At 44.2% G+C, this 27989-nt stretch overlaps 1 protein-coding gene across 8 annotated transcripts; it reads right to left on the bottom strand.

Moving 5' to 3' along the window:
* Positions 1-9: 9 nt before the first annotated feature.
* GAPVD1 (GTPase activating protein and VPS9 domains 1) lies at positions 10-27988 on the bottom strand. 8 transcript variants are annotated; one of them, XM_017810047.1, is made up of 28 exons: positions 27915-27988; positions 27334-27382; positions 21915-22129; positions 20710-21553; positions 19426-19512; positions 18084-18218; positions 17786-17975; positions 16784-16864; positions 15803-15963; positions 14896-15022; positions 14033-14158; positions 13049-13222; positions 12634-12774; positions 11900-12034; positions 11240-11359; positions 10708-10785; positions 10205-10578; positions 9607-9694; positions 9149-9229; positions 8378-8500; positions 7772-7901; positions 7269-7378; positions 6489-6648; positions 5836-6023; positions 4258-4471; positions 3614-3686; positions 2326-2523; positions 981-1633 (listed from the first exon to the last, which is right to left on the bottom strand). In XM_017810047.1, the coding sequence occupies exons 3-28, from the start codon at positions 22097-22099 to the stop codon at positions 1493-1495; spliced, it is 4464 nt and encodes a 1487-aa protein (XP_017665536.1). In that variant the 5' UTR covers positions 22100-22129; positions 27334-27382; positions 27915-27988; the 3' UTR covers positions 981-1492. The 8 variants fall into 8 exon arrangements, with proteins under 8 accessions (XP_017665535.1, XP_017665536.1, XP_017665539.1 ...); XM_017810046.1 differs by lacking the exon at positions 27915-27988 and having other exon boundaries at positions 10-1633; positions 27334-27464; XM_017810050.1 differs by lacking the exon at positions 27915-27988 and having other exon boundaries at positions 12634-12696; positions 27334-27464.
* Between the last annotated feature and the right edge of the window lies 1 nt (position 27989).

Genomic DNA, 27989 nt, shown 5'->3' with positions numbered 1-27989 from the left:
TTTCCCAAGTACTAGTTGCTTACAGGTTTTAATCATCAAAATGCACACACACAAAATCAAGCAATCGTGTTTTGAAAAGACTGTGAGAAAGATTTTGTTTTCTTTACCACTCACAGACACCAAACCTTACCACATCCCTCTGTCAGAAGTGCAATGAACACTCTGGAAAGAGCAAGAAATAATACTGACATGAAAAAGTTCAATGCTCGATGTCCTTTTTCACTGTATTCAAGCTGAAAAAGGACAGCGAGTGCTTATAAAGAGCCAACACGCACTGGCCATGCCCCAGACCACTTCAGTTGTGAAAAACACACGTGGTGGTGTGCATAAAAACCTCTTTAACCTGGTAACTGTCAGTTTAAGGGAAAGGCGGGGTGAGAAATCTAGAAAACACCCTGAACTGATGCCATGATATGTTTCATAAAGAACAGTGTTATATTATTTTAAAATATTTTATATGAACAGTAAAACTTGCACTGCTGCATAGCAGACAACACGAAGAACATTTAGTAAAAACATTCACTGAACCCCCTGGCATATGTATTTAATGTCACTAATCAAAATATATATTACAGCCCAAGGTTCTGTTAAGGATCTCTGTTTGGGGTTTGTACAGTATACACAATAGATCAGAAAAAATATTACAGTAAGGTATTTTATTTCTCCTTTTTTATATTAGACTTCTCTATTGTAACTTACAGTTGCTCTCCTCTATATACCCAAACCTCTGTAACACCCTAATGCCCTAGCCAAGAAGTGTTCAGCTAGCTAATAAGCCCTATTAAAAATTCCAGTTTTAGAAATTTCAGTAACCTTAATTACATTTTAATAAATAGTTCAGTTTGCCCTTTTTAAACCTTAGCCTTCCTAGGAAGTCCTTCCATCACCAAAATACGGTACGTCACAACCTGTTAGAGGTCAGAGAGGCTTCTGCTTTTTATTCGAAGGATAATGAGTCCAAAGAAACTTGCAATGCATTAAATATAGTTATATAATATTTACATTGTCCTCTCAGATTTTAAATTTAGGTGAAATATAATCGATAACTGATGTCAGCTACTACAAACTTTCAGTGTGGCTGGTGTTTTCTTAATAAAAGGTGTATTCAACTAGAAAGTTTACTGTGTGGCTGCCCTGATTCCTCTTGTTTCAGTTTTCTGTTAGAAATCAAATGAACTATTCACGTGAGGAAGAATTCAGCAAGAGGGGTGGTGGAGAAAGCATGAAATATTTTCTGCATGTTTTGAGATTCCAAAATACCTGAAAACTGTGGTCCCTTTTGCAGTGCCAGTATCTAGAGGGGAGAAAAACGCAACCGAAAGAGAAGAGGAAAATCTGTTAAATTAATTAGATTAGTAAAGGTGTGTTTTAAAATGCCTCAATTCTGTACAGTATTATACAAGGAAAGTCTTTTCTTCAGCTTTTGCAGCTGTTGTACATTCTCAGACGCTCCTCTCCTGCTCACAGTCTGCCCATGCATGTGCTGGGCGAGTTACTTGCGATCATCGATGGTTTTGATGAACTCCACGGCTGCCGTGAACTGCATCCACCAGTACGACTCCTCTCCAGACAAGCAGTTGGCATAGAAACTACTGATGTACTGCACAGTGGACAGCAGGCAAGGGGGGTTTGCCTGGGGTTGGAGAAGAGAGAGATACTCACAGTTTGTTTGCAAAGCTCGACATCAAACACTGCAAGATACAGAAAGAACCACAATTCCCTCCGTGCAGTGATCCTGATACTGCACAGCAGGTAACTATCTCCAGGGCAGGCACTGCTCATCCTGACCAGCCCCATCTCACACGCTCAGAAGACATCAGGCTTGATGAAAAGAGCCTTTTTCCCATCAAGGAAAAATGACTAGCAGGCCAAGAGAAAGAAGGGGAACACTGGCAGAATCTTTGAAGGTCATCAGGACCTCAACACGTGTAAAGCCTGTTGTTTTGGTGTCTGACATGTGACAGACCATTCTCCACTCATGCCAAAGAGACCAGCAACACAAGTCAGTCGTAGTGTGGATCTTGGTCCTGAGAGGACAGCATGAAGCAGGCACAGATGACAGATGCTGGTGGACATATCTCACACAAACTCCATTCCCCACACAAAATCTGCACCCCAATTTCCTTGGTTCCAAATGCAACGTTTGTTTGGATTCAAAAACGGTAAATGTGACCACATTTTTGATTCCCATTCCAACCTGCTGAATCAGATCTGGGCTTGAGCCTGGCATGCTCCCCATTACCCACAGGGATTATTTCTCCTCCTAAATGTGCTTGTTAATTACAAGAATTAGCTGGGGTTTGTGACCTCTGCAAAAGAACTCACCTTTATCAGGACAAAAACCAAAACAGGAACAAAATCATCTGCCCCAGGTACTGAATCCTCGTTGGCCAGGCTGAGCAGGTTCATGATGGTGGAGCACATCCTCAGGATACACTGCACCTTGTCCCGGGGGGTTTTGTAAGCACTTATCGTGCGGATCTCGGACTGTGCCGACGGCCACGGTGCCTCCCGGAGATACACCTGTGGAAAGCCAACACACTGCCAGCTATTGTCTGTCCAAGTTACTGCTGTGCACCACAGCACCAGAGACTCACAGGCTCTGGAGAAAAGGGAAGCCTTAAGGCAAGAGGAGTTCAAAGCGAAAGAGGGCAGATGCAGGTTGGATATATGCAAGAAATTCCTCCCTGTGAGGGTGGGGAGGCCCTGGCACAGGTTGCCCAGAGAAGCTGTGGCTGCCCCATCCCTGGAAGTGTCCAAGGCCAGGTTGGACAGAGTTTGGAGCAACCTGGTCTAGTGGAAGGTGTCCCTGCCCATGACAAGGGGTAGAACAAGATGGGCTTTATGGTCTGTCCCTTCCCACTCAACCCATTCTGTGAGTCTGTGACTGAAATGGCTCCACCACACTCACAGTGGAGGTGGCTTCCTGAGGTCTCATTAAAAAAAACAATAGAAGGAGCCAGTATTCTGTGTGCAACTCCCACAGTGAGCCTGTACTTCTCCACGACTTGCTCAGGACCCTGTTCCAGATGAAGGCAGAGCTGCAGGGCCTCTGTTCCTCACCAGCAGCTTTGTGACACTGTTCAGAGTGCTGAACTGAGAGCCAGGCAGCTGCAGACATCCAGCCCTGACAGGCTCCTTGAGCCTACCAACCTGCTTTTAGTTATCCTATTAGGCATGAGAAAAGCAAAAGCACTGGGTAAATTCAGAGCTGCGAGGTTTTGTTAATTCTGGCTGGTTCAGAAAGTTAACTTGACAGCCGTAAACCACAGCCATGGCAGGGGAATCACAGCAGAAGCATAAAGGATTCAAATCTTCTCTTTTGAAGCAAATTATCAGAAAGTTACTGCATCTTAGTGCAGTGTACCATTGGTTCTTAAATCTTGGTATCAGGACAGAGGTGGTAAAATGAGGAAAAAAACTGAATTTAGAAGGATCAGTCAAGGGAAGACACTAAGGCACGGGCACAGCACGCTTTTCCTGCAGGATATTTCAGCTGTCACAGACAGAAAAGCACCACTTCTAAGTGTAAAACAGAACAATTCCCTCCCCATCCCAAACTTAATTAAAACCAAGCACCTTGACACACGTACAGAAGTGAAGGAGTTGTTACCTCAGGTATCTGAAGGGCCTTGTGGTTTGCAGTCACTACTTTGGATAACCTCTGTATGTGCTCGTGAAGGACCCTGAAAACACAAAAAACATGAGTGAAAAGTTAGCAGCAGCCAGCCTGCAGTCCCCTGGGGCTTCCCACTTGTTTTAAATTTGATACTACAAGGGATATCTTCAGGAATGTACATAGTCATGGTGGCCCTACAGCTGATGGATACCAGGTCAGTGAGCGTGCAGAGGATTGTGCTGTACAACCAAGTAGCTCTTAGAGCATTCCAACAGCATCTGTTCTAAAACACAGAAACAAAAAATCCCAAATGCATGGAAAATACTGCACCAAACCAGGAAATGGAAGGAGTCCTGAGGCAGATTTTGATCATTCTCTCAGCACACACACTTGCAGACCCGACTGTATCCCAAGTCATTATTACATTTACAACTTTATTCTGTTCTAGCAGTTTATTGCAAACACGTTTGCACATGGTGCTAAAGCACTTCCCTGTTCTTTAACAAAATGTTCTGAACAAAAACATGGGTTTGTGTGGCCTGGTTGGCAAAGACAAGTCTGTCACAGGAAGGTTGCACAGCTTCCATCTGCACCAACTGCAGAAGAGAAACCAAGTACTTGGAATTCCATTAACTTACTGGTCACGCAGAATATCTCCATCCTGATTAGGGTAGAAGGCAAGTTTGAAAATGCGATTCATCACACTGCGCTCGATGGCTAATTGTGCATCCTGAAGCTGTTCCTCACTGGCATTCTGCCATATGGCATCCTGAGCCATAGCCCCGTACAGGAACTGAAGGAAATCCTCAACTTGGGCTGTTTTATCGTCTGCTGCTGTGAGCTTCTGGAAATCTGATACAAGGGAAGAAGAGAAAGAACATTCTCTTAAGTAAAAAGTATTAATTCTGATAGGGCTTTCTGGCAGGAAGAGCCCAGAATCTACTTCAGACTTCCTGCCAGCCTGCAGTCAGGCTGTTTTGCCCACATCCCAGCAAGGGAAATACAAGCAGAATCACTTGAAATAAATGGAGGCATTAAAGGAAAAGCATATAGAACACATTTAACAAAGCATATGGTCAAAATACTCAATACTGTGTTAATCACTCCCTCTGTAGCATCAGTTCTTAAGCTTCTTCCCAGCCACCCACAGAGACAACACCCACAACAATCCCCGGGACAGGCACTGGCAGGAACCAGCACACACAGAGCTGTCAGATGCTGAAGGGGGAGCTGGGGCAGATGTGAAAACCCACATGTCCCATTTCCCACTACCCTTATTAAGTATACACAGAGGAAACATTCATGTTTATGTACAAAACACAGACCGAGTGATGCAGCCCAGTGAATGCAGCGTGACCAAATCACTGCCCATTCATCAGCTTCACATTTACAGCACCCTGCCCCAGAGACAGCTGCCACTCACAGCTGCCAGCAGCCTCAATGCCACGGCTGCCAATGGCTCTTTTAGATCATCCAGAAATAGCTGTCTCCTTTCTGTCCAGTCAAAGAGCTTTAACTCCTTCCTGGGTCACTGAACCTTATTACAAATACTTTCATCCCAGTAAATGCAAGATCTCAGATTAATTCCAGCCTATCCAGGCACATTTAATACGCAGCACCCAAATGCTCCAGGAGCAAGAACTGACTCCAAATTCCTTATGTGCTCCATTAAGTCAGACATGTGCCTAGAGAGCACAGAATTAGTTTGGTGTAAGTGGTTCTGTTTAGAGAGTTGTCTTCCTGGTGGTGCTGTCCCATATGCTGTGATATTTTTAAATCTTTGATTCATTTGATTCACACTACTACTATCCCCCATATCTTCTAAGATGCAACCACAGGTTCCAGACTAAGAATTGAATGCTGCAACTTCATATACCATTTATCAGTAGATCTAAAACAATTAATAGCATTCATGCTTCTTCCATGGGGCAGATACTAGATAATATGATTTAGCATAATTTAGGCCAAGTGAGGACAAATTACCTTCATTCTCTCAGCCTGTGAAAAATGCAGACAGTTACCATGGCTTAGCTGCCACAACATATAGCAAAGTCACAGTAATCTGTCTATTTGAGCCATTAATTCACCAGTTGAAATTAAAATCATTTTGGGAATCTTCTCCTCAGATCGAAAGTTGTATTTTAAAATATTAACCCAAACCAGCATCTAAATTAGAAGTAAAGGAATATAAACATTCCAGTTTGCATTAATCTTACCTTGAATAAATTCCCTTATTTTCTTTTCTTTGCTCTCCAGCAGTAACCTCACACATACTGTAGTGAAGTATCTGTTGGCCACTTCTTTATCTCGTAGAACTCTCTGCAAGAGCCTTTCCAGGTGCGCCTGTGTCGTCTGCAGGCCTTGGCGACAGCGAGTCAAATAAGCAATATATGGAGCTCTTTTCCTAAAATAAAGAGGGGTCTACATCAGACTGGTAACAGAGATAGAGGCTAATAGCTTTACAAGCTGCTAAGCTGTAGTGCAGGAGGAATCTTCAACCTGTTGTTTATAAAACAGAACAATGTGTGACTTCGGAAGTTCACCTCACACAGATTTCTGTGAGTTCACTGCCCTGGCAGCACTCAGGAATGCCAGACTAAAGCAAATTCCAAACAGCATTTTGTGTGTGTTATTGCTGAATACTACCCACAAATTGATTTAACCTGAGTTTATTACTACCTGGACCGACTTAAGGCCCAAGCTTTTTTAAGCCATTCACAGACAGCTGAGACAATTTCATTGTTTTGTGGGGAAGCAGAGGTTTAAGAGCCTGGTTTGGTAAAGTACAATTTAAAACAAAAGGGATGTTCCCAATGTGCTAGTGAATAAATATATGGATTTGGGAAGCTGTTACTAACGAACAAGCTACCTATAGTCCTCTGCAATGGAGGCCAGCAGCTTCCGACAGGTCCTGTTGTCGAAGCGGCTCACGCAGCGCATCGTCTCCTGCAGCTGTGCCATCAGGTTCTTGTCCTGGAGGTTGATGGCTTCAGCCAGCTGAACTTTCAAGAAGCACACAATTTCATTATCTGATAAAGAACAAAGAAAAATTGTTAAGGAGAAGAAACAGGCATGATGAAAATAAACTGGTTCTGAATGTGGGAAACATTAATGATTTAAAACAAAATTTCTGTACATGAGGCAATAAATGTTATTTTAGAACAGTTTAATAAGCTTTCTTGAATTTTCCAGATATCAGGGGATAAGTTATCATATCATCATCTTAGCTAGTATTTAGAATCATTCTGAAACATGAAGAGGACCAGATAAGGTAACAAATTCAAATTCACCTGTTTGCAAATAAACCTAGAACGAATGGAGGGACACAACACAACACATATATAGTAAACCAACGTAAAGACTAGTTAAGTCATTCAAGTAGCACAATTCCCAACAGCACATGTATTTGGGGAGTATATTCTATAGCTTCAGGCTCTACCTGCGCTACATCCATGGTACTTCATTTAAAAAAAAAACCAGACCAGATTTAGATGGCAGGTTTGTGAAGCAAGAACGAAACCATTCTGGGGACAAAAGGCAGCCTGTGCCTTCTAAGTCTGTAGCAAAGAGAAGTGACCACAAATGGTGCAGCACAAGTGTCATTAGATGGGGGACAAGAAGAGATACACACAACACAAAGAACCTTTACCTTCGGGGTCTGTGTGGTCTGGGAGACCATTCCGTGTTGAGTGGGTCAACATCGGGAAGGCAACAGAATCTGCTGAACAAAGAGCCAATCTCAATTTCTTCTTTGCATCCCTTAAAGAGAAAAAATATTTTCTTAACACAGTTGCTGTGAGGCCTGCTTCTTCAACAAGAAGTTATTATTTTCTTTTTTATTTAATAGTGCCTAAAAGTTATTTAATATCATTTTAATACACCAAAAATGCCAAGACTTAAGAATGTTAGTTCTTTTGATATAGCACCCAGACCATTTTCAAAGAAATTTTCCTAAACACTGAACTGCTCTGTCCTCTCAGGTTACAACATCCCTCCTTCATCAGTGGAAATATGACAGTTTGAGATGCTTAAAACTCAAAGTACATCAAAGTTTACAACTGATCCATATTAGGATTCTTGTGGGAACCAAACTCACAGGTTCAGCTTTTAATTCCACTTTGTGGGTAAGACGAAACCTGCCAATGTATTTACCTATAGGAGAAAGCAGAACTTTGTGGCTGTGCTACTTGACTTGCAGAGTCTGGGAGATCGTCTGCAGACATGTTCTGCAAGGCCTCGTCCCGCGGGGAGTCGTGCATGCTCTCACCATCCCCAAGAGCCTCTGTGGCAACAGAAAAACATTACACTTGAAGAGTCAGAGGAAGAAACCAGTCCAATTTTCTGCTTGTTATTCTAAGGTCAGGTCGAAAATGAAGACAGCAAATAAATCAGCTTATTCTGGATAAGTGAAAAAAGCATATAAAAATATACAATCTACAAGTTGCTAAGAAAAAACAGCATCACTTTTGTAAGGCAATATACTTCTTTAGTGCCCATTAAAACAAAAGAAAAAACTGTTAGGAGATGTGCTATCAACAACCAGCCCCCTCAATGGTAATATGAAAGAGGTCCTTGGGAATACTGATTTAATTCCCAGCCTCTGTGGGACTGTCCCACAGATTATTTGAGAAAACACTCCCGGTTTAGAGCTCACCTTGTTCAGCTGGTAATACTACCATTGGTCTAGGATACTGAAGTGTTTTTATCTTTAAGGAAGAGAAACTATGTTGGTGGTGATTCCAAAAGCCAGGCTCTCACCTGCACTGTCATAGTTCACTATGGCTCCCTCACTGGGACTGGTTCTCTTGATGGCATTCCTATATTTGTCCAGAATGTCCTCAGCAGCTTGTGCCTGTGCACTGAGCCTTGGGCTGGGATCATCTGAAAGGACCACAAAAAACAACAGGAGTCACCCTGGTGTTGTGCCAACTGAAAGCAAATACAAAAACTCAGACCTACACATTTAGACACTGTTTTTAGCCACATCAAACAAAGAGCTGCTTGTATTCCATGAAGCCCCAATTCAAATATATTTATAAAGTCTGAAGCAAACCAGAAAAAAAACAGTACAATGAAAGGGAACATAAAAAGCAGATCCTCAGCATGTTTATACTGCATACACAAATGGTTCTGGGATATTTGAAGACTTCTAGAAATGATTAGGCAAACAAAAAACAAAACACCCAAGTTCAAATCATGTTTAATTTAGCATTTAAGTAACTATTACAGAACTGTGTGTGCAGCCATCCTTACAGCTCAGCTGTGACAAGGATTTGAGCTCTGTAATGGGGGGGGGTAAAAAGTGAGGACTTGAGTTAATATTCCACTATCTGCACTGACAGACGCCTGACAACTTAAAAACAGTCTTCAAGTCAAGAAGTCTTTATCCATTTTCTTATTCAAAATGCCAGTTGTGAACATCAACTACAGCAGCACATACTTGTCTGTCAACAGCTACCTGGTGGGCACTCTGGAACTCCAGAAGGCATGTTCTGAGAGAAAATTACTATGATAAGATTATTCACATACCTTGAAGTGTTGCGTATCTGTCAGGCACCATGTCATCTTTGTCTTTCTCTTGTTTTTCTTTCTTTCTAAATGGAATAGGAGCTGAAAATGCAAGGTATCTCATCAAAGACTATCCTGAGATAATGGCCAAGTTGTAGAAACTTTAAGGAAGTGGCTAATGCAGAAGATTTTCATCAAATAAACTTCAATAAAAGCATAAGCTTATCCACGGGGTGGAGCAGAACTGCACTGCCATCATCTATAGTAAGCTCCACCTTTACCAGACACCCAGGCAGAACAGTTTTGCCTTGCAGGTACAACACACTCTAGAGAACTACTATCCAAGGGAGTCAGGTGGCTTCCTATTTTTATTGACATATTTATTTATACTTGAATTTAGCCATTAAAGTGACTAAAGACATAATAAAGGCAGCGTGCACCCTGACTGAAGTACCGAAACCTGACAGACATGCTCCCACCTTTGGGCATGGCAGACGCAAAACGTTTCCTCCACCAGGGCTTGTTCCTGTCAGACTTCTCATCATCGCTGTCTTTTCGTTCCTCAATCTGCAGAAGGGCAGAGTCTACATCTGAGCATTTACCAAATCAAGTGTAAAGAGAAAATTTCTCCACATCAGGCTCTGCTACACTGACTGTAAAAACAGAACTACAGCAGAGCACAGGGAGCACATTAAATCAGAAATATCCCTCCTGAAGAGGACAGCCTGCAAATGCAAACCCAAAGTCATGAAGAACCTTAGATTTCACTTATTTCTTTTTTAAAGAAAATTACTTCTTAGGCTGTTGCAGCAGTTTACCATTACAATGAATTTATTTCTGAAGTGCCACTAAATCCAATAAAGTTCATCCAGTAAACTTAAGAGAAGCCAGATCCATTTAAGCCACTCTGGACATCTTCAGCTTTAGCTTATAAAACATTACTGGGCAATGTTTAAAGGGTAACAAAAGTGTGCTGTAATGCCTTGGCTAAACACATTTAATACCAACTCTCTGGCATGGATGCATAGTTAAAGTGGGCATGACAGAAAAAAATAAAATGATAAACAGAAGCCTCACCTCTCCCCTGGAGGAGTCCTTACTGGGAGATGAAGACGATGACTGAGACGTGGCTGCCAGCACAGCTGCTCCAGCGCTGCTGGTGGCCATGGGCAGCTCCCTGTCCTCGTTCCCAGGACGCCTGTTCCACCCGGGATCACTCATGGGCCTCCGAACCGACGACACTATGTCTGAGCTCCGGCTGCGGACCAGCCTCTCCGGGTAGGAATGTCTCTGCTTGAAGGCTTCCAGATCGGTTGGAATCAGAGCGTGAGACCCAAAGTTTGGCAGTCGGGCCTCGTTACCTCCCACAGCTCCTTCCAGGATGGGTGGATCCGGAGGTGGGTGAGAGGGTCTTGCATAGTGCACTTTAGGCCTTACTACAGCTGACACACCTGTGGTCATAAGCATAAAAGAAGCCACACACATTTCTTTCAAGATTCTTCCAAATTACGTGGTATTTACACAGAAGCATTGAAAATGCCTATTTTTAAAAATAAAAAAGCTTACTCTTTACAACTCACCCTCATTTGAGGACAGAGGGTCAAACAGTGCAAGCAAAGAATCTGTCTGAGAAGGTGGAGATGTCAATTGACTGGCTCCTGAAATACAGAGGGAACAAAGTTAGCACTGTACCAAAACTGCCTCCAACGTGAGGGACACTGGAGAAACAGTGCCCAGCAACAGCAGGTTACAAAACTTAGACTGCAAAATATTTGTAAAGATATTCTTGTATGGAAAGATCTCTGTAGTACATTGAAATGATCAAAGAATCACATCACAAATAGTGGGGAAATCTTGAGGAGTGGTCCAATTCCAAAAGGACAAAAGGACAGTCAATTTAATCAAACCAAATTAGGGAAAGGTGATCTTAGACCCAGTACTCAAGCTCTAGTACTGAAAACTACTAAAGTCTCTTTGTCAAACAAATACACTGCTGGCACATAAGGAAAATGTTAAGCTTAGTCACCAGAACTCTGAAATTAGGAAAACTGTAACATTTAAGGACTCTAAGTGTAACTTGTGCTTATCAGAGACTCCAGGTAAGTAACTTACCATGGGCTGTTTCATCCATATCAGGACTTGTCACAGAATCTTTTCCCCCAAAGTCAGAGCTACATTCAGATCTGAGATCCTCAATCTTGTTAGGAATATCTTCAGATGTTGCACTAATACCTTACAAAAGAAGCATCCATAATAGTCTTTCAGAGAGCAAGGAAGCAAAATCCTGAGGGTGTACAAATGTTTGGTGAACACTGCAATAATCAAGTCCTAACTCACAGTAGTATCTACAGACACATGGAGTTTCTGCACTCCCCAAAATAACAATTTCTGGTCTACATTTTACCACTGCCATGAATACACTCTGACAAGGGGTATTAGGAGGATACTTCACTCTGTTATATACTTGGTAGAAAATGAAGAACTAGACATATGCTGATTTACTTAAATAAAAAAAGTTGTGATAATAAAACTAAACACAAGAGTTGCTTCCAAATCAACGTTCTGCCAACCACTGCTATTGCAGCACAGAGTATTCACCACTCTGCTGCCTTTTTTATTTCTTCTGTGAGATGAACAAAGAACCACTGCTTTGAAAATTCCCAAATGAGTGCAGGAAGTTATTTTATGAGTGAAGTGAGGTATAACTAAAGCACATGCCACAGGGTGAGTGCTCTGATAGAGCAGTGTGTTTTCAGGGACAGCTGAACACACCTGACACAACGCTGAGTCCTGGAGTGCTGGGTCGAGAGCTGACCTCCCTCACATCTGTGTCATCAGACGTGCTGCCCAGCCCAGAACAGCTCTCCAGTTCTTGGAGCCTTTCCTCCTGTTTTAAGTCTGGAGCCTCTACAAAAAGGAGACAATGGAGAGCAGAGAGAGAAAGTATCACTCCTCAATGCCAGGCTCCCTTAACATTCACATGCAGAAGGAATGCGGGGGTGTTGGTTCAGTGTATCGAGTTCTAAGGTAACTCAACCACTTCAGCAAGAGTTTTCTTATATTCTTTGATACAGAAGGCAGGACTCTGCACAGACAGCAATGCTCTGTCTGCACAGGAATGCTAAGGAGTGTTTACTGTTTTAAGTGTTGTATTTCTTAGACACAACAGGATACAGTCACATCTTCACTAACCACAGTGAACTGTACAGCCCCTACTCAATATCACAGGGAAGGAAAGCAAGTGCAAGTTTGCTTTGCAAACCCTTCTCTTCCCCTTCAGCCCTTAAGAATTTCTTAAGTAACAGTAAGTCTCTCCCAATGCTTTCCATCTTCTCTCTGCCTAGGAAGGATTTGTGCTTTTAATCCTGGAAGTATTCATAAACACTAACTTAATCCTAGGACAATAATTTCTTGAAGAAAGAAGAGGTCGTTGTTCTGCATTATATGCCTCTGGAAGAGTCTTAGAACCATGCTAAAGAAATAAGTAAAAACTGCCCAATTCTGACCTGAATCACTCGGTAATACTTCCACACTCCACGCCTCACTTGTGGTTTCTGATATGGTTGAACCTGTGCAGGGATCAAGCAACACGGATCCTGAACCTGGCAAACACAGCAAGCTGCCTAGCATGTTCTCTGCAGCTGCACCTGCAAAAGTAAAGCCGAAGCGTATGGCTAGAGCTGGGCTCTGGAGACAGCTCTAGAGAGAAAAGTGTCCTTAACAAAGCCACCAGGAAACACAACGGTGAAAAGAAATGAGCAACTGAATACAATCCAGGTCATGCACACAAAATCCTCCTAAGGGAAAGCTGCAGTTTGCTCCGTGGGCACAGCCTGTTGAGGAGGGGAGGAGGAGGCTCCGCAGCCTCGCGGTCCCAGAGCGAGCAAAGCACGAGAACGTACCCGGTGCAGCACCAGTTACCTGCGATCTCCTGCAGCCGGTCCTCGTCCATGTTGGGGTCGAAGTCACTTCCCAAGACATCTGTGCTCCAGGTTTCACTCACAGTTTCTGATATATCTCTGTCATCAGTCAAACCCATCATATCACGGATTTCAAACTTACGGAGCTTGTCATCCAGATTATCCTGAGTTGTGGCTGTGGGGAAATAAACAGTTCTCAGCTTTCTGAAAGGCTTCTCCAATTACTTCAGACTGAAAACCTGGAAGAGTGCATTCTAGGAAAAAAACTCCAACCAACCAACCCTCTAATTCTGTCAGGAAAGGCAGTGGTTTAAAGTGAGGCCTGTAAAGCACTACTATACTATTCAAGAGATGCTGTCTGAAAACACATTTGAGATGTAAGAAGAAAAATCTGGAAGTAAACATGGTGACCTATTGACTAAATCAACAGACAAAATAAATGAAATGTGTGCTATAAAGAAACTGATACAATTCCTGTAGAAGAACTAACCACAGAAAAGCTGAGGCCCCTAGAGACCAATCCAGCCCAAACCCCCTGCCCTGATCAGTGACAGCAGATTGCTCATGGTCATGTCCAGTCATATCTCCAGGCTGGAGACACCACAATCTCTTTGGGAAACCTGTTCAGTGTTTGACAAATGTATATTAAACAGGAAACTATCCAGATGCTTTTAACTTACTCCAATCCAGATCATCCTACTCCTGAAGGGAAAAGCTTGATATCAAGCAAAACTTTACAAGCAGTTTCCTGTAAAGGACTTAAGCCTCAAAATTCCAGGTGATTTCCTTTTCCTAACAACAGACTACAAGAAATATTTCTTGGGAAAAACCAAACCACACCAAACCACAAACAAATGCAAGAGTGATCACGAAAGGAAAACATCTACTTTTTTCTTCCTGAATTAGCGCATTTTGCCACCTCTTTCCGCAGGACTTTGGCTTTGCCATCTCCAGCTGCTCAGGCTGTATGAGAGTTGGCACCTGCCTTGTTCATGCTCCAGGAGCTGCAGAGCCTCCACACCGTTGCTCCCGGAGGGGCCCGCGCCGAGCTCCGACACCGACTCCCCTTCCAAATCCAGCGAGGACACGGAGTTGGAGCGATTGGAAGGACCTGTGAGAACAGATTTTACTCTAAATCTAATTTGAATAACAGTGCCTAAATATACAGCATTAACAATCCAGGACACGATTCACTAGAAAAACTAGAAGAAATTATACAAAATACTGAATCTCACCACTACTGTACTTTGCTGCAACTAAAAAGTCAATAAAGCCTTTGCCATTAATTTGTCCGTGAATTTGTTGTCTTTATTTTGAGGAGACAGAGAGCAAAAACTAAGTTATGGAAGTTATACACAATAATGCAGGACTGATCTGCCCAAACCTCTCCCATCCCACAGACACCTGTGCTTTGTTGTGTCTGAGGTTCATAAAAAGGAGTTGTCCAGAATCCAGAAATTATTCTGAGATATGTAACAGTTTATTAAAACATGGTGAAAAATAAGTCTGAGAAGCCCAAGTTAAGAGCTAAATTAGATTATCTTAATAACTAGTATTACATTTAAGTTTCAAAAAAAAAAAAAAAATCCCTCCGTTTTGTCTTTCTAAACACACTTAGGTTTTCCTCTTCCTAATTCTCAGACTTGGTTATGCCTTTGTAGGTCAAAATATAGCTGCAGGCTTTTTTCTCTGAACAACTAAGAGAAAAGACAGGCTCTCACATTACGTGGCCTTCAGAACGGCAAAGATGAGATGCTGCATCTAACACACCTTCCTTTTAGAGTTAAGGGGAAAAACACCCAAAAAACAGAGCAATAAAACTTCTTCAAGACTTAAGCAGCCCTTCACCTTCAGATATTCCTTCCAGATTATCACTGCAGAGGGAAAAGCGCAAGGTTTTATCAGGTTTACCATGGAGTTTGTTTTCGTCAATGGGGACATCTTGCCCGCCATCTGCAAGCTGCATGTTTAAGACCTGGAGAGTGGGGAAAGAAACAAGACTTCCTTAAAATCATCTATTTCTCAGGTAACTAAATAGTAAATAAAATGTTGGAGGCATGTTCTTGTATTGTCAGTGTCACAATCAAGTGTCTGACGTTCCATCTGAAAAAGGGCAGCAATGTCCCAAGTCAGGGCCTGGGGACAATGCAAGATACCACACTGTGAACATCAGGCATGTCCTGATAATGGAGCCAGGTTCCCTGAGCACCCCACAGACCAGTGTAACATGGAAACTGTTCTCCACGAGGCTGCCAAAGGAGATAATCCCAACCTCCAGGCAAGGCAGCAAATCTGGAAGCAGCAGCTTTGCTGCAGCTGGAGAAAGAAAAAGGCAGTAACTGCAGCCCTGCCCTAAGAACACTCTGCAGGCACTGATGGCACTGACAGCACAGCTCTGCCCTCACAACAAGCTGGGCCTCTGCCTTTCAAGTCTGAGCTGCCAGAAACATTGGGATCGGTGCTCCAGTTCTGCCATTCACCTGTGTCCCTTGATCCAAGGGACAGGGCACTTGCATCAGTTTCTTCAGGCTCAACAAAAATAGCTCAGGTTTGCTCTTAAACATCTTAAGTGAGGGTTAAAAAACCACCTAACAAAGAGAAATTTGAAAGCTAAAAGCCCCAAGTTCAGTAACAAAGTAAGGATTTTAATTCCAATTACTACCAAAACTTAAGTGTTACAACCTCATTGTTCTGCTACTGAGAAGACAGAGGCTGCCCTGTTCAAAATATCTGAGATGTCATCGTGTCTGGATACCTCATTTTCTGACATCATTCCTGGAGTAATCTGTGGACCTGTCCCCAGAGAAATCACCAGCACTTCTTCTGGCTGAACTTCTGGGATAGTTTCCTGGGAGGATCCTTCGTGATCTCCGTGCTGATCCATCAGAATATTTGATCTACTTCTGCTACGAGTTGCTAAGAAAATATTTTGAAATGTCAATATTAGAAAGTTTTTCCTTGTTTAAAGAGGAAAAAAGGACAATACAATGGAAATACAGAACTATAGTGTTTCAATTAGTAATACATACAAAATAAATTTACAAAATCAAAGTCTTATTAAACTTTGGGATATGGAACTGGTGTTTAAATTTGAGTATTGATGAAGGAAGCTTTCAACAAAAAAGAAGTAGAGAAACAAGATACACTATGTCCTGTTTGTCTACACAAATTCAGCGTATTCCAGTCACAGAAAGACCTTTAATATGTTAAATGAGAAAATTAAGTTTGTTACCAAAAAAAAAGGTCTAGGTTTCTGTGGCTTAAAACTCTGATTAATTTGTTTAGAAGGTTTTTTTCACCTAAAAAATTGGAAATCTAATTCTAACAGGTGTCTCAAACACAAACATACAATAGAACATCGGGCGGTTCACTCTGATTATTTTGTGACTCTATTAATCTTTTCAACCGGCCTCAGATTCCCACATTTGGCTCCATGGAAGCAAAAACGCCCACATGGAATTAAGATTTCTAAGTATGGCAGCATGACACCAATTATTTCTTTATTTGATCTGGGGAAAACAAGGCAAGTGTGCAGAAGTCACAGCCAAAATCTGATTATCACACAAAGGCACAGGAAGGGTTTTCAAAAACCACATGAACACAAAGTGAGTTTCACACAGAAATCAATGAAGAAATCTGAAAAGGGAACTGATTGCCAGAGTAACCCAAAGACATGCTTGAGTGGTGATACAGGGCAAAGTTTCAGAGAGAAGAACGTAAAGAGGGCATTACCCACCAAAAGGGGTTACTAGAGTTATGTGAGCTGACAGATTGGTGGCAGAGGTGTCCCAGGCAGTAATGGCTGCCAATTGCTGTCCTGGATTTCGGAAGCATTAAAATGAAACAAAAGAAATAAAAACTTTGAGCAAAAGCTATTTTATACCATAAAATAAATGCTGCTGTGCCAGAGCCATTCAGAAGCAGAGTTAAAACAACATGAGACAGGTTTGTCTTGGGAGTGGTTTTGTGGGGTTTTTTGCCACTTATCAGGCTCTGCATATTTTCATCCTTTTACACACCGACACCAAATCTCTCAAACAAAACTATCCCATGTGGTCATAATCACAGGAATGATCACTCACTGATTATTTATCACATAAATAGTTACTGACTAAGAGTACCACACTTCCTATCTTAAAATAAAGTATTATTGCAAAGGAAAAATTCAAGACCCAGAAATCCTATTCAAAAAACAAAAGCCAACCAACATAAAATTGCATTCCAGAATACTGACAGTTGGAATTAGAGCAGACAAGGAATGGAGAAAGGAGAAAGTTTCTCTTCTTGGTACATACTCTGAAAGTCCTGCTCCTGCTTGTTCATCTCCTCCCCATTTGCTCTCTTCTGAGACAGAAAAATGTTTAACTTACGCTATTCCACTAATCAAACAACTCTGCTTCCATCTTAACGCTTTCTTAAGCAATCTTCCCTCCCAGATCTGCTTCCCCTCTTTAAACTTTGCCTTTATTATCACTGTCAGCCACAACCATTATGACTACCAACCACTACACTGCTTTTCTCAAGTTCAACCCGGAGGATGAAGCTCACCCACCCTACTTGCATCACAAGGTAAGGAAGTTACCTGGCTTTCTATGCTAAAGAAAATTCTTCACTACCTACACAGAAAAAGTAAGAACTGAAGGTGTAGGCAAAGAGTAGCCCCAGGAGACGCCTGAGACAATGGCCCAGAAATGTCCCACGGTACAGAACCACACGAGACGCCGCTCGCTGCCCTTACCTATCGGTAACCGGTTTTTTTTGTTGGCTGGAGTGGTCGCAGGAGAAAGCTGGGGGGTGTTATATGGAGTCATTTCAAGGCTGCTGCTTTTCCCTGGCTTGTTCTGGGGTAAGTTTGCCAGCAAGTTTTCCAAAGCCATCCGATCTTCCTTAAGCTGATCGCTTGACATCACGTTGCGCATAAAGCCAACCTAAACATTTACAATTAGTGTGGTAAGAACTGTAAGAGACCAGCCTGGTTTGTGTGCACATATGGGCACAAGTTTACACTACTTCTTTTCAAGAAGGTGAGGCATTACCAGAGTGGTCAGCTGGCTGTATGTCATGTACACCACGGTCCTGCTCAGCCCCTCCAGCAGGTTGACAGCAGACATCGGAGGCGTCTCCACCGCGCGCCCGTCGATGACCACATCCAGGAAAGCAGCAACACAGCTCTGCAGGGAGAGGAAGAGACTGCAAATGAGAGACCACTTCTGGGGTTTGGAAAGAAATTTATGACAGGAGTTTAGTACTTTACAGAATGATGTTAAGTTCTGCTTCCTACTTTTGAAATCCTATGATAGAGTAGCAGATATCATTAAAACCCCTGAAGAACAAGCAAGGAAAGCATGTAGTCAGTTATAGCATTTCCTTCATTTTTTTTCTGCATTCAAAAGTGTTTCTTAAGTGTCCTCCTAAAACTTTTTTAAAAAATTAAACTGTTTTATGGCAATTAAACTGCCCCTTCCTGAAGGATCTGCTGAGCACAGACCAAAAGTGAAACAAGGAAGCAACACACAATATTAGTTTCTGATCTGATGGAATGTTAGTTTTAAAATAAATGTGTAGCTTTGTGGTATGACTGTGTAACAATTAGAATTAGCAAAAACTTCGAAATTACACAAGGATATCAACATGTTTTGAAACATCTGACAGTACAACAAAGACCATAAGTTTCACTGTTGCTCTGATGAAGGTAACTGCTGTATGGATATGAATCACAGAACCACAGAATATGCTGAGTTGGAAGGGGCACACAAGAGTCCAACTCTCAGAAGATTAATACTAAAATGGAAAAGCTGAACAAAAAAGCACAACTATGCAAAAAAAAAAAAAAGGAACAGAAGTTACTTCCACTAACAAATTCTTTGGTGTTAAACCAGACTTCATACTAAAGCTGTCTTCAGATCAGAGTGTTTTGTTTGGGTTCAGTTGAAAAGCCATAGACAGTAATTTAGCATTTCATGGAATCATAAAATCACAGAACAGTTTGGGCTGGGAGGACCTTAAAGACCATCCAGTTGCACCCCCCTGCCATGGACAGGGACACCTTCCACTAGACCAGGTCGCTCCAAGCCCCGTCCAACCTGGGCTTGGACACTTCCTGTGCACAGTCTAAAATGTAATTTGCTTTAATTTCTTGTTTTGTATTTTCTTTTAAGAAGTGTTAGGTCAGAATAGAAGCAAGAATCCCCGATGCTTAATTCCAGAGCTCAAGGGTTTTCCCCCCCCAGCTTTGTGCAGGATTCAATCTGCTTTTCAGTACATGTAACTTGGAAGTTAAACACTTAGTAAGTCCTTTGTAATGTCTGAAAAAAGTGACTGCAGAAGGATGATGATGTATCCACTGAGTCTCAGGGTTTTTTTAGTCTGGATTCTTACTTTGTCAAATTTAGCAAGGCTGCTCTTGGTACGTGGATCTCCCTCCTCAGAGCCTGTCATTGCCAGCTGCTGCAGGAGCCTCCCAACCTGAAATGAAAAAGAAGTACAAAGAATAAGCCTTTGAAAACAACATGATGGACCCAGCTACAAAAAATACTCAAAAAAACTCCTCCATTCTAAATCCTTTTTCAACTAATACTCCAAGAAATACTTCTAACTGAGTGAACAGTCTTGTGCTTGCTTTCAGGGCAGAAAAAACGCAAGAAGCTTTAGAAAAAAAGCAGTCATTGCATTTAACAGAAAATGTGCTGTGAGCATCCATACTTCCCCCTCCCAGGAACAAAGCATGTTTTGTTTTTACAACACGTCACAATTGAGAGTTGAATCTAGGTCATCTTAAACCTAGAGGTTTTCAAAGCCTGCATATAGTTTACTGAGGAAAAAATAGCAAGAGGGCTAACCCTGATTTCAGAGCACATATCCCTTATTAATCTCCAACTGCAAAACAACCCTCAATTTAAAGAGTTGCCAACTGCAAGCTCTGCTACAGCACCCGAGCAGTGGCACAGGAGAGGATTGCTAATGGGTTTCAGAAGAGCACTGTGTAAAACACACCACAGCGATTATGCTGTGAGAGTCACTCCCTGCCCAGTTTACAGACAAGGTTAAAAAGCAGGTTTTGTTCCTCCTGTGGGGAACATCCTCAGTCAGAGGAGTGTTGCTCAACACCTTCAGACGACACCTCCACGTACCATCATTAAACTGGCCAAGTATTTGCACAGAGACAAAACCTGGTCATGAGGGCTGGGGAGTGCTCCGAGGGCTGATGGCACAGGAGAGCTGCCCACCAGAAACACTGGGCATTACTGCCAGACAACAAGGGGGTTTCAGCAAAATATTCCACTATTTTTTGCAATACCTGGCACAACATTTAACATTAGCAGGAACAGTGCAACACACATTTACACACATTCCAGAATTCATGTTTTAGTCGTTTTTATGCTTTAGCTTCCATCCCTTATACCAGCTTTTATACAGGACATTTGCAACTCTTCCAAGGGATGCAGGAATACATGCTGTCAGTTGCTGCAAGCCAGTATTTTAAGCAAACAGACAAAGCCTGACTTCTCATCAACAATTAACACAAATATTTTGCTGGCATTCCTCTTACAAGTAAGAGGGACAGTACCTTTACTGCAGCAGCATCAGTTCTGGTGGGGAAAAAAAAGGCCAAGAACATTTCTCATATGTATAATTTTAAGACTGCTTTAACATGAATCATACCTGCATCAGATTAAATCTTGCCACCTCATTTATAGGAGCATCAGAAATGATCCCATATTGCTCTGGGTTAACGATTGCAGGGCAGATGAAACAGGCCAGAAGAAGATCTGTGCACATGGCTCTGACCTCCCCAACCTCCAGCCTGTCCACACACGACAGCGTTTTGTACATCTGCGACACAATCCACCTCAAGCTGTGAGGAAAACAGTAAGTGTTTTGTTTGAGATAGCCAATGAATTTGTTGACCAAAGTCACCAGCTTGGCCTCGTTGGAGTCAACCATCTCTTGGACTCTTTGCTTGAACTTTTCTGTGCCTTTCTCTCCAAATAACTTTTCCTGCTGTACTGGGGAGAATCTCTCAATTAACTTGTTTGCATCGGTTTCCAGGTGGTCTTCATCTTCAACCAGGAGCTGCATGATTGGCTCATGTAAGGTTGCAGTAAGAAAAAGTTTTGCAGAGAAGAGTCCTTCAGAGAAGAGTTTGAACAAGATGCTGAAGGCACAGGTGCCTCGTCGGAGCAGCCGCCGGGGGTTGTCGCTCTCCTTGAGTTCAAACTCAATCAGGTAACGGAGGACCTGGAGCAGGTAACTCTCATCCTCCTGCATGATGCAGTTGCCATAAATGGAGGTAAAGACTGTGTGAATGACACTCTGAGTGTTGTCCTGGTTGAGCTTCTCTCCAGCAACCAGGCAGGATGCAATAAGCCTCGGGTTCTCTCTCAGTCTGTTCAGGAATTCTCCATAAGCAGTCTCCTGAAATCCCAGCTGCTTATATCCATCCACAAACTGTGTGTCCTCCAAGATTTTTGCATGTTGGCAACATTCAGCAGGAGAAGCTTCAGCACTTTAAAGAAAAACATTGAAACAGTTTAAGTAACTCTTAAGTAAACAAGATCTTCCTAAAAGATGCCACGTGGTCAAACTATTAACCAGACAGCCACCAAGGAAAAAAGACTTTCCAGGTAGTTACTACAAGTCATCTGCAAATTCAGGAGAGTTTATTCCCCCGAACAAAAGCAAAACAAACACAGGTATTAAAAAAAAGCTGTCTAAATGGCCAACAAGTAACTTTCCTGTGTGTAAGATTCCCTTGCTGATGTTTGATTTAAAACCTCACTATTTTTATGGTTAGTACAGCAAAGGACTCCAGATTCTAAGTGTGAAGAATCCGCTGGCTCCCGTGCCAGCCCCAGCAGTGCAGTCACCTGGTGATGATGAGCCTGTCCAGGTTGATGCGCTGCTGTTTGGAGATCCAGGCTGTCCGGTAGAGCTTCTCCGCCGTCTTCAGCACGTCGGCGTTGAGCCGCTGGATCAGCTGCTTCTCCGCCGTCACGTAGAGCCGCTCCTGCTTCAGGTGGTGGGCCAGCGTGTGGATGTCCAGCTTCACCATGGTGGGCAGCCAGGGGTGACACAGCACCCACTGAGCACAGAGAACCACACGGTGAGTCCCACAGCGAGGGAACGAGCCCTGCCAGCCCCCACACCGGGTAGCAAATCCTGCTCTGTGCCCCCTCCCTCAGACCCCCAGCCCAGCACTCAGGGACTGAGTCACTCTTTCTAAATGCAAGGTTTCCTAACTGCCATTAACCCTTGTTCTGTCAGCACAGCAGGGACACTTGCAGAGAAGCAAAGGGTGTTTTCAGCTGGCACTGGTGATCTGGGACAGGAGCACAGCACTGCCCAACTCCTGACCACAGTCCAGCACACGAGAGGGGAATCTGGCCATCACCTGCACAGATGTGGCTCTTACTTCATCTTGGGTGACACAAGCTCAGGGAGATGAAGACCAGCCCCATTCCCACTCACTGTCTGGGGAACAGGCATAAAGATTTCTGCCTTTACTCCTTCATCCTAAAGCCCATCCACATAACACTCCCCAAGGACCTGGATGTTGTAATCTCTGGGCAGCTACCTCTCTCACCTGTTGGTGCATCAGAAGCACCACCCTCCCAGTATTGCTCTTTTCTGCTAAAAAAAAAAAATTACTAATTTAAAAAAAAAGGCAAAAAAACAAACCCCAAGGAGTATCAATACCCAGATGAGGCAGAAGCTGGAAATAAGTCTGGAGACTTTGCTCAACAGTAGAATTCATTAAAAAAAAATTCCCCAAATATTTCAATTCAGAAGAATACTTCTCTGGGCCATGATCCAAAAGTGCTGTTTTAAAGAGAGAAAAACTGAAACAACCGTGGTCTTTCATAGCACATTAGGGGCTAAAATCTGCACAAACTACTGTTCTGTCTGAACCTAACATCATCTTCAACTTCACAGTTAGAGAACATCTCAATTAGCAGAGTATCACGCCAGTCAAGACACGTTCCAGGAGCAAATCCATCTAAAAATTAACTCTATGGGAGGAAAAACATCAACTGCATTAATGCTGATGAGGGAAGGGATACAATCATGCAGGTCATGCAATTGATGATTAACTGTTGTATGTCTTCCCCACCAGAACCCACAGCCACACCAGATAATTTAGGAAGGAAAAGTGTATCATCTGCAACAGCTACCTGTGGGATGTATCAGTAATGGATATATGTCAGAGGGCTCTGCTGAGGAACCCTTCAAAGCCATACTACAGTTAAAATAAAAACTTACTTCACAACCTGCAGTGACTCTGGACAGGCCTTGCTTCACAATTCAGTCCATGCTTGAGAAACTACAAATAATGTACCATGTGCTGGCTCAGTGCTCTCCCCTTTTAGTGTTTCAAAGATCTGTGGTTCACTGTTCAGCATAGCAGGAGGTGATCCTTGCTGAACAGTAGGAACACAGATTAGCTCCCTAATTAGGCACAGGTTTCCCATTTGTTGGGGTTTTTTCAGCCTGATAACCTGGTGCACTGACAACCATCACTGCTCCTTGTGTAATTAAATTCTTTCATCTATAGTTTTAACCTCACAACCAGAACCCAGGCAGAGACAAACAAAGAAGCTGTCACAAGTCTTTATGCACAAAAATTTGCAGTATTATTACACCTAGTGGTGTAAAGATCATTCCTAGCATATACAGACAATTGAGTATAAAAAGCTCTCAAAAAAAAAAAAAAAACAACAAACTCAAAAGCCCCCCAAAAACCCAGCAACCCTAACCAGTGGTTACAGCTGAGGCACCCAAAGATGAGAGTACAACAGGAACCTGAAAGATGTGCTAATTCAGATACTTTTAACTAGGACAGTCTGAGAGAAATGATTAGAAAAAGAAACATTGCTGTTACTGCCAAACTTCTGTGAGAAACAAATAACAACTTCTTGCAACAAATTTACTTTTTTGTCTCAGAATTTAAGGGCTCACAAAAAAATCAGCAATAAACTTGTTACTGCTTGCAAACACAGTAGTAAACATTTCTGATGCCACCTGAAAAAAACCTGACAGAATGGGCCTCACACCCACTTGGAAAGTGAAGTGAGCACCCAGCACAGGACCTGGGCACCTCCTCGCGACAGAGCACGTCAGCCCTTACCCACACACCGGGTCCTGAGTGGCTGTGGGACATTGCCCACTGCTGTGCACTCTGATTTTTGATTTTAAATTGTCACCATGAACTTCAGGCCCAAATCGGGGCTCTGAAGAGCACCATTGGCTGCAACTGCACTTCTAAATATACTGGTCTTGTGACTACCTAATAACCTCCTATCAGTTGGCACTGCCCATGTGTCTGTGTTATCTGCCTCTGCTGTACAACAGCAGAAATAACGAAAGCAAGAGGAGAATTGATTCAGAACTGAGCCACAGCAGGTTACTGTGCACCACTGCTTTGTCAGGAACTGTGAAAATCCACAAGATTTTCCCGTCAATCCACAGGAAGACAACTGCACCACAGCAGCTTCCACCCTATGTACAAGAAAATGGGATCAGCAGCTTCCCTGCCTTTGTAACCTCCATAAAAATCCAACTGACTTGACTCCCAGGATTGCTGCTGAGATCCACCTCCATGGAGAGGAACATCTTGTCACTGCCTTTCACCAGTTTCTAAATGAATTATTCTGAAGCCACACAAGCACAGCAAGAACTTTGTCTTCACCTGAGGTCTCTCAGACACCTGAGAACAGCAGAGATGTGAAGTTTAACACACACGGTGCTTCAGGAGAGCTCAGGAAAGGAAACTCGAAAAACCCAGTCGAGCAAGACACATGTGCTTTTCCTCTCTTCAGATCCTGGTATTACTAACACAGCCTGTCCTGAAAGGAGAAACTACTGTACCACTAACACACCTACTGACACACACTGCTCCTCCCCAAAAACCTCTTCCCTTTAAACAGTACGACAGGACAGCGGCTGCACCCCTGACAGGCTGCACAAGGTTCACTCCAGGCCAGCACTGGGGACAAGGCTTTAGGGGCACTCAGCCCCAGTCAGTGGTTGGTAACACACCACAGAGGCAGTGCTGGAGCAGAGTGAGCACCAACAGCTCCAGCTCCTGCCAATTCCAGAACACTGTTTGTCAGATTACCTTATCAGCTCCTCATAAACAAAAAGGTGCCCGTAATTATCCAGCAACCTGGTTTATAAGTGCCACGCTCCACACCTGGAACAGCAGGTATCTGCATGTGGCTGTATAAAGGAGACAGTTTAGGATATTTAGACATCCAACAGCCTGCTGTGGCTGAAGAAACAACAGATATTAAATATCTCCTGCTACGTGCAGATTATTTTTCAATCCTGAAATTACATGTTGATACAAAAACATTCCCATTTTCTGTCAGTTATTTCAAGACTTCTCAGGAACCTACTAATAACTGTGACACAGTAAGAGCTGCTTGGCACAACAACTCAAACAATTTCTTTTCATGATGCTCCACATATCAACAACAAAGACTGCATGACCTGACAGTATCCAAGATGCCTTGCCCTGCTGGCAGCACAAATTTGTTCAGAACCTGAGGCAGTCTATCCTTTGATGAACACAGGACACGGATTCCTTCCTACTCTTAAAAGTCCTGGAAAACATGACATTGAATCTTTAGGTGCTGAATTCCATCTTAAAAAGTCTGTAGGTTTGTCCTGTGACATGCAGGAATGAGCCACATCCCTATTGAGTATGTCTGTGATTCACCTGACAGAAAAGAGATTAAGTAAAGTGGTAAATACTGCTGGTACACCAGATTCTTCTTCCTACTCCAGCATTTCCTGCTCAAGGTTAGTTGCTCCTCCTGAGTCTCGCTACGCAAGACAACTTCCAGAGCAAGTTTGGGCAGATCTAACGTAGGCAGGGCAGGGCAAGGCACAACTGAAATCACTCCTTCTTACTGAAAAATAACTCCTAAGCAAGCCTGAATAGCTTCCAAGCTAATTCAGCCCTGATGAAGTATCTCTTTTCTCATTAATATTTATAGTAGCAACTAACAAGCCCCATTTCTTTATACAAGCTCACAGCCTGTCTGCCACAGCCGAGCTAAAAGAGCCCTTTTTGGGGTAGGATGGTTCACCATGACCTAGGGCTCATCTGCTGAACTCTCAGGTTACAACACCCACCATCTAAAACACACGTGTTAAATGCAAAATGCAGTTCCACTGTCTAATTGACACTAGTAAGAAACTCATCCCTGAAGTTTGCTCCGGCCCAGAGGTTGCTCTCACCCAGCACTGGACATACTGTCCATGTGTAGGCAAGGAGCACCTTGCTTCCCTTGCCCCAAAACAGAACTTGATCAGTAATGCACAGGATCAGCTGGCTACTAAACTATCTATTATGGCATTACTGCACTGCATAAAATCAATAAAAGCACGTAATCAGACTAAAATCTACTCCAGTTGCTTGTGATGCTGTAAAGAGGAGCTCCCTTTAGGTAAGGGTCACACCAATAAACTTTCAGTTGGAACAAGTGCAGAACTCGCAGCAGCTCAAACTGACAAAACCAACCTGTTCCCAGCCTGTTCTCCAGAGAGCAGCTCCCTTCCCCACAGTGAAACATCCCATCCAGGGGCCACCAGGGAGGGCAGCTGCTACCAAGGAGAGTATATTCTCCAGGACCTGACAAGTCTTACACCAAAACCGCTGTGTGGAGTATCTTGAATATTTTGGAACCCTCCATGGCAGCAGCAACGTGAAAGTCTCTTTCCTGTAGCCACCATCCTGCCGCTTTTACAGAATGTTTCAGATTCACGTACCGCCCGTGCCATTCCCCCTCCATCCTCTCCAAACTGCAGCCTCTACTTGTGAGTCAACTGCATCGTCCACCAAAATAGCATTTTACCTATCAGTAAGTGTAGTGTCACATGCCCGCTCCGAGAGCTCCATCCCGACAGCTCTCAGGAGCGCGGGATCATGACTTTGCAAGAAAAAAGCCTGATAGTGCCTGGACGGAGCTCTCCGGCGTTGGGGGTCTGCGAGCAACCAAAAAGGGAAGTCACCGCACTCGTCAAGTTTCAAGTGTTAGACCTGCCCAGCACAAAAGCCGTGAAGGAGCCGGGCAGGACCGGCAGCCGGAGCAGCGAGGCCGCGCTGCCGAGGGACCCGGCGTCCGAACCCCAGGAGCCGCGACCCCCGGGCCCCCCGGCAGGGGCTGCAGGGCACAGACCGAGCAGCCCCCGAGCGAACCCCACCGGCAACTTCTGCCGCCGCCCCCGCGCCGCTCCCCGCGCCTCCCGGGCGCCCTATCGCGATACCCCCCTCCGACATACCCTGCTCGGCTCCGTCTCCGCTCGGCCGCCCGCCTTCCCTCTCGCTGCCCTGGAAGAAGCAGAGGTTTTGTCAGGCCCCGGGCCTTCCTCCTCCCGCTCCCGCCGCTCCTCCTCCCGCTGTCCCGCGCCCCGGGGCGGTCTCTCGGCGGCCCGAGCCCTGCCCGGCCCCGCTGCGGCCCGGCCGGGCGCGGCTCTGCGCACGCGGCCGCGGGGCTGCTGGGACTTGTAGTGCCGGGCCCGGGCCGGGCGGGGCCGAGACAGCCCCGCTCCGCCCGGCCCGGCCTGCGCGTGCGGGGCGCGGTGTCGCGACACGGCGGGAGCTGGCGACCTGCCGGCACCAGCGGGACGGGCGGCGGCTGCCTGGGACCGGCCCCGGTGTCTCCGGGGGGCTCTGGGCACACACGTGTCACCTCGTCTCCGGGGGGCTCCGATAGGAGACTCCGCAGGGCCCGGCCGTGACACCGGCCCGGCGCCGACCTCACCGCATCTCCCCCGGGCGGGGCCCCCCCGTATCCCCCAGTAACCCCTGATACCCCGGTACCCCCCGGTAACCCCCGTACCCCCGGTACCCCCCCCCGTACCCCCGGTGCCCCCGGGAGGCGGCGGCGCCCCCCCCCGGTAACCATGGAAACTTCCAGAAGTGCCCCCCCCCCGGC

The sequence above is a fragment of the Lepidothrix coronata genome, unplaced genomic scaffold (assembly GCF_001604755.1).
Source record: "Lepidothrix coronata isolate B3197 unplaced genomic scaffold, Lepidothrix_coronata-1.0 Scaffold28, whole genome shotgun sequence".
Taxonomy (NCBI): domain Eukaryota; kingdom Metazoa; phylum Chordata; class Aves; order Passeriformes; family Pipridae; genus Lepidothrix; species Lepidothrix coronata.
The sequence above is the reverse complement of the archived record's forward strand: the minus strand, read 5'-3'. Positions and strand labels throughout refer to the sequence as shown.